The following is a 6,789-nucleotide window of genomic DNA, read 5'->3' on the forward strand; positions in this document are numbered from 1 at the left end:
TGGATGGTTTAACACTTGACTAGGGGTGGATGGTTTAACACTTGACTAGGGGTGGATGGTTTAACACTTGACTAGGGATGGATGGTTTAACACTTGACTAGGGGTGGATGGTTTAACACTTGACTAGGGGTGGTTTAACACTTGACTAGGGGTGGGTGGTTTAACACTTGACTAGGGGTGGATGGTTTAACACTTGACTAGGGGTGGATGGTTTAACACTTGACTAGGGGTGGATGGTTTAACACTTGACTAGGGGTGGATGGTTTAACACTTGACTAGGGGTGGTTTAACACTTGACTAGGGGTGGATGGTTTAACACTTGACTAGGGGTGGTTTAACACTTGACTAGGGGTGGGTGGTTTAACACTTGACTAGGGGTGGATGGTTTAACACTTGACTAGGGGTGGATGGTTTAACACTTGACTAGGGGTGGATGGTTTAACACTTGACTAGGGGTGGATGGTTTAACACTTGACTAGGGGTGGATGGTTTAACACTTGACTAGGGGTGGATGGTTTAACACTTGACTAGGGATGGATGGTTTAACACTTGACTAGGGGTGGATGGTTTAACACTTGACTAGGGGTGGTTTAACACTTGACTAGGGGTGGATGGTTTAACACTTGACTAGGGGTGGATGGTTTAACACTTGACTAGGGGTGGATGGTTTAACACTTAACTAGGGATGGGTGGTTTAACACTTGACTAGGGGTGGGTGGTTTAACACTTGACTAGGGGTGGATGGTTTAACACTTGACTAGGGGTGGATGGTTTAACACTTGACTAGGGTTGGATGGTTTAACACTTGACTAGGGATGGATGGTTTAACACTTGACTAGGGGTGGTTTAACACTTGACTAGGGGTGGATGGTTTAACACTTGACTAGGGGTGGATGGTTTAACACTTGACTAGGGGTGGATGGTTTAACACTTGACTAGGGGTGGGTGGTTTAACACTTGACTAGGGGTGGATGGTTTAACACTTGACTAGGGGTGGATGGTTTAACACTTGACTAGGGGTGGATGGTTTAACACTTGACTAGGGTTGGATGGTTTAACACTTGACTAGGGATGGATGGTTTAACACTTGACTAGGGGTGGTTTAACACTTGACTAGGGGTGGATGGTTTAACACTTGACTAGGGGTGGATGGTTTAACACTTGACTAGGGGTGGATGGTTTAACACTTGACTAGGGGTGGATGGTTTAACACTTGACTAGGGGTGGATGGTTTAACACTTGACTAGGGATGGATGGTTTAACACTTGACTAGGGGTGGTTTAACACTTGACTAGGGGTGGATGGTTTAACACTTGACTAGGGGTGGATGGTTTAACACTTGACTAGGGGTGGATGGTTTAACACTTAACTAGGGATGGGTGGTTTAACACTTGACTAGGGGTGGGTGGTTTAACACTTGACTAGGGGTGGATGGTTTAACACTTGACTAGGGGTGGATGGTTTAACACTTGACTAGGGTTGGATGGTTTAACACTTGACTAGGGATGGATGGTTTAACACTTGACTAGGGGTGGTTTAACACTTGACTAGGGGTGGATGGTTTAACACTTGACTAGGGGTGGATGGTTTAACACTTGACTAGGGGTGGATGGTTTAACACTTGACTAGGGGTGGGTGGTTTAACACTTGACTAGGGGTGGATGGTTTAACACTTGACTAGGGGTGGATGGTTTAACACTTGACTAGGGGTGGATGGTTTAACACTTGACTAGGGGTGGGTGGTTTAACACTTGACTAGGGGTGGATGGTTTAACACTTAAGAATTAGATCTTCACTATGATCTATAGTAGAACTGCATGGAGATCAAAGAGGTTGATAAAGGAGGTGTCTTTACATCTGAGCCATAATAGCTTTTGTGACAGCATGGGCGGCACCATTGAGGACATTCTCTATGACTTCTATGAGTCGGTTAACAAACATGCATACTGCCCCCTGGAGGCTGTGTCTGTACAGCTATAAAGACAAGGTTGGGGATTTACTGACCCCTGGAGGGTTTTGTCTGAACAGCTATAAAGACATGGTTGGGGATTTACTGCCCCCTGGAGTTACGGAATGTTTGCTCAGGAGTATAATTCATTGGCTGATCCCTCCTGATGACCTGGGGGGAATCATGTGATTCTTCCTTAACCAATAGGAAGTCCCACCCAGTTGACCACTTCAGTATGGTGAAAGTCCTCAATGGCGCTGCTGTGCTTTAGGGCTTTAGGGCACTAGAGCTGTCTATCTAAGTCTATGAGGAGAGGCAGTAGAATGGTTCTCTGACTGATGCCTCATGCTGTTAGAACAATGAGGTCTTCTCCTGGTGCACCTTTCAAAACTAGACTGGCAATAAAAATAAAACTTAATTCATAACTTAAACAAAACGTTAATGAAAAAGGTTGCATATCAATAAATCATACATTAAGACTAGTTGTATGAAAGCTTATGAATTGTTCTTCTGTCACGCAATGTAACATAATATACTCACATTTGAACAAAACATCTAAAGTAAGTTTGTTTTTGAAAACAAAGCACTGAGTATTCCAGTATAATATAATAATAATACTAACTGAGACACACACCAACACATTCACAATACAACATGACTTTGGCATGGATCCTTCAGATCAGACTGCTGCCTTGTGGAATTTAGGCGTGTGATTGGTTGGTTGCTTTGTGATGTGATGATAAATGGTTGGTTCTGATAGGTAGCTAGGTGATGAAGGGTGATTGGTTGTCCCATTGTTTAGCATGGTGAAAGGCATCAGCCCTCCTCGTTGGCTTGTACATGGGTCTGGAACAGATTGGTGTATTGCTAGGAGGATTATGAGATCTGATTGTTGAACTGCCCTGGGTACTTCTCAAACCTCCTCTCTGCCTCCTCACTGAAGGCATCACCTGTAGGGGCAATGACACAACAGAACACAATAGTCAGAGACAGAAAGCAATGGAAGAGTCTGGAACAAGAGACAGAAAGCAATGGAAGAGTCTGGAACAAGAGAAAAAAGGCAATGGAAGAGTCTGGAACAAGAAACAAAACGTAAGAAGAGTCTGGAACAAGAGACAAAAGGCAATGGAAGAGTCTGGAACAAGATACAGAAGGTAAGAAGAGTCTGGAACATGAGACAAAAGGCAATGGAAGAGTCTGGAACAAGGGACAAAAGGTAAGAAGAGTCTGGTACAAGAGACAGAAAGCAATGGAAGAGTCTTGAACAAGAAACAGAAGGCAATGGAAGAGTCTGGAACAAGAGACAGAAAGCAATGGAAGAGTCTGGAACAAGAAACAGAAGCCAATGGAAGAGTCTGGAACAAGAGACAGACAGCAATGGAATAGTTTGGTACAAGAGACAAAAGGCAATGGAAGTGTTTGGTACAAGAGACAAAAGGCAATGGAAGAGTCTGGTACAAGAGACAGAAAGCAATGGAAGAGTCTGGAACAAGAGACAGAAAGCAATGGAAGAGTTTGGTACAAGAGAAAAAAGGCATTAGAAGAGTCTGGAACAAGAGACAGAAGGCAATGCAAGACTCCGGAACAAGAGACAGAAGGCAATGGAAGAGTCTGGTACAAGAGACAGAAAGCAATGGAAGAGTCCGGAACAAGAGACAGAAGGCAATGGAAGAGTCTGGAACAAGAGACAGAAGCCAATGGAAGAGTCTGGAACAAGAGACAGACAGCAATGGAAGAGTCTGGTACAAGAATCATAAGGTAATGGAAGAGTATGGAACAAGAGACAGACAGCAATGGAAGAGTCTGGTACAAGAGACAGAAAGCAATGGAAGAGCCTGGAACAAGAGACAGAAGGCAATGGAAGAGTCTGGTACAAGAGACAGAAAGCAATGGAAGAGCCTGGAACAAGAAACAGAAGGTAATTGAAGAGTTTGGTACAAGAGACAGAAAGCAATGGAAGAGCCTGGAACAAGAAACAGAAGGCAATGGAAGAGTCTGGAACAAGAGACAAAGGCAATGGAAGAGTCTGGAAGAAGAGACAGAAGGCAATGGAAGAGTCTGGAACAAGATACAAAAGGTAAGAAGAGTCTGGAACAAGAAACAAAAGGCAATGGAAGAGTCTGGAACAAGAGACAGAAAGCAATGGAAGAGTCTGGAACAAGAGACAAAAGGCAATGGAAGAGTCTGGAACAAGAGACAAAAGGCAATGGAAGAGTCTGGAACAAGAGACAAAAGGCAATGGAAGAGTCTGGAACAAGAGACAGAAAGCAATGGAAGAGTCTGGAACAAGAGACAGAAAGCAATGGAAGAGTCTGGGACAAAAGACAGAAAGCAATGGAAGAGTCTGGAACAAGAGACAGAAGGCAATGGAAGAGTCTGGAACAAGAGACAAAAGGCAATGGAAGAGTCTGGAACAAGAGACAGAAAGCAATGGAAGAGTCTGGAACAAGAGACAAAAGGCAATGGAAGAGTCTGGAACAAGAGACAGAAAGCAATGGAAGAGTCTGGAACAAGAGACAGAAAGCAATGGAAGAGTCTGGAACAAGAGACAGAAAGCAATGGAAGAGTCTGGAACAAGAGACAGAAGGCAATGGAAGAGTTTGGTACAAGAGACAAAAGGCAATGGAAGGGTTTGGTACAAGAGACAAAAGGCAATGGAAGAGTCTGGAACAAGAGACAGAAAGCAATGGAAGAGTCTGGAACAATAAATAAAAGGCAATGGAAGAGTCTGGAACAAGAGACAGAAGGCAATGGAAGAGTGGAACAAGAGACAGACAGCAATGGAAGAGTCTGGTACAAGAGACAGAAAGCAAGGGAAGAGTCAGGAACAAGAGACAGAAAGCAATGGAAGAGCCTGGAACAATAAATAAAAGGTAATAGAAGAGTTTGGTACAGGCTGCCCTTATATACCCAGGTCAGTAACAGGCTGCCCTTATAGACCCAGGTCAGTTTTCCATGACAAATATAGAGGTAGAGCTTCTCACCCATATGGCAATTGTGAAGCCAGATCCGGTGTCCGTCGTATTTGCAATTGCATTTCATGGCATTGTTGGTGAAGTCACTCTCTGCCACTTCAAAGTTTGGATTGATCACAATCTGAAATGATGGAACATCAAACACAATGAGTAAATAATATTGAGTTCACATCATTAAGCCACTGTTCTTCTGTCACTCCGTAGTCTGCACTTAGTCTGACTTTTCAAAGGGTCCAATTAAATGCAGACAGAATATCAGCAGCACAAGTTTGATTTTTATACTTTTTGGGGAAGCACGGTTTGACAACTCATATGTGTAGTTTGCAATATTTATAACCTCACGCAGTTTCCAGTTTTTCGATGTTTAGTCTGATTCAGGGCCTCCCCACGATGTTTTAACAGCAATAGAAAACAAGGTTGTTCACCTGTAAGATGTAGTTTCCTGGTTTGATGTCGGTGATGTCGATCCACTGGCAGTCGATGTCATGGCGATACAGGTCCCAACACCCCACGGTGATGCCCTGCTCTCCGAAGTTAGCACACTCATACCTCTTAGAGATACCTGGAGAACACAGAACACTCATACCTCTTAGAGATACCTGGAGAACACAGAACCCTCATACCTCTTAGAGATACCTGGAGAACACAGAACACTCATACCTCTTAGAGATACCTGGAGAACACAGAACCCTCATACCTCTTAGAGATACCCAGAGAACACAGATTACACCAATTAGACTTCTACCACTAACAATTACACATCCTCCAAAACAGGATACAGAATGTTCCACTTTGAATGTTGGATGAGATATCCCTGATCCTAACACCCAAATAAAGACGGTTTGATTGGCTGGCCATCTAGTGGAGTATGTTTTGATTGGCTGGACCTCCAATAGTCTACTCTGATTGGCTGGACCTCCAGTAGACTCTGTTCTGATACGTTTCCCTCCCAGACTCACCTTCGTGACACTCAGTGTCCTCCAGACAGAAGGAGGCCTTGTGTCCCTCAGCCACCTTGGTCCCGTTGGACGACAGCAGGTCATAGTGGGTGAAGATATCCATGCTGTGGTAGTGGCTGCATAGGGAACATAATACAGTTGAACCTCAGATCTGAGAGTATAGGTCAGGGATATCTGATCTGAGAGTAAAGGTCAGGGGTATCTGATCTGAGAGTATAGGTCAGGGGTATCTGATATGACAGTATAGGTCAGGGATATCTGATCTGAGAGTATAGTTCAAGGGTATCTGATCTGAGAGTATAGGTCAGGGATATCTGATCTGAGAGTATAGTTCAAGGGTATCTGATCTGAGAGTATAGGTCAGGGGTATCTGATCTGACAGTATAGGTCAGGGATATCTGATCTGAGAGTATAGGTCAGGGGTATGTGATCTGAGAGTATAGGTCAGGGGTATCTGATCTGAGAGTATAGGTCAGGACTATCTGATCTGAGAGTATAGGTCAGGGGTATCTGATCTGAGAGTATAGGTCAGGGGTATCTGATCTGAGAGTATAGGTCAGGGGTATCTGATCTGAGAGTATAGGTCAGGGATATCTGATCTGAGAGTATAGGTCAGGGCTATCTGATCTGAGAGTATAGGTCAGGGGTATCTGATCTGAGAGTATAGGTCAGGGCTATCTGATCTGAGAGTATAGGTCAGGGCTATCTGATCTGAGAGTATAGGTCAGGGCTATCTGATCTGAGAGTATAGGTCAGGGGTATCTGATCTGAGAGTATAGGTCAGGAATATCTGATCTGAGAGTATAGGTCAGGGCTATCTGATCTGAGAGTATAGGTCAGGGCTATCTGATCTGAGAGTATAGGTCAGGGGTATCTGATCTGAGAGTATAGGTCAGGGCTATCTGAT

The 6,789-nt window shown here is 44.1% G+C and overlaps 1 protein-coding gene across 1 annotated transcript; it reads right to left on the minus strand.

Moving 5' to 3' along the window:
- Positions 1–532: 532 nt before the first annotated feature.
- Positions 533–5,993, minus strand: LOC139398322 (lysyl oxidase homolog 3B-like). The gene is made up of 4 exons (XM_071144385.1): positions 5,883–5,993; positions 5,349–5,485; positions 4,933–5,044; positions 533–2,898 (listed from the first exon to the last, which is right to left on the minus strand). The coding sequence occupies exons 1-4, from the start codon at positions 5,983–5,985 to the stop codon at positions 2,825–2,827; spliced, it is 426 nt and encodes a 141-aa protein (XP_071000486.1). The 5' UTR covers positions 5,986–5,993; the 3' UTR covers positions 533–2,824.
- Positions 5,994–6,789: the final 796 nt, after the last annotated feature.

The sequence above is a fragment of the Oncorhynchus clarkii genome, unplaced genomic scaffold (assembly GCF_045791955.1).
Source record: "Oncorhynchus clarkii lewisi isolate Uvic-CL-2024 unplaced genomic scaffold, UVic_Ocla_1.0 unplaced_contig_2453_pilon_pilon, whole genome shotgun sequence".
In the NCBI taxonomy this organism is placed as follows: domain Eukaryota; kingdom Metazoa; phylum Chordata; class Actinopteri; order Salmoniformes; family Salmonidae; genus Oncorhynchus; species Oncorhynchus clarkii.

Excerpts from the sequence above, each read along its gene's own strand:
- LOC139398322 (XM_071144385.1), bottom strand. The coding sequence starts at position 5,985 with ATGGATATCTTCACCCACTATGACCTGCTGTCGTCCAACGGGACCAAG. Across the intron at positions 5,486-5,882 it reads GGACACTGAGTGTCACGAAG|GTATCTCTAAGAGGTATGAG; the intron begins GTGAGTCTGGGA and ends TGTGTTCTCCAG. Across the intron at positions 2,899-4,932 it reads GCTTCACAATTGCCATATGG|GTGATGCCTTCAGTGAGGAG; the intron begins GTGAGAAGCTCT and ends TTGCCCCTACAG.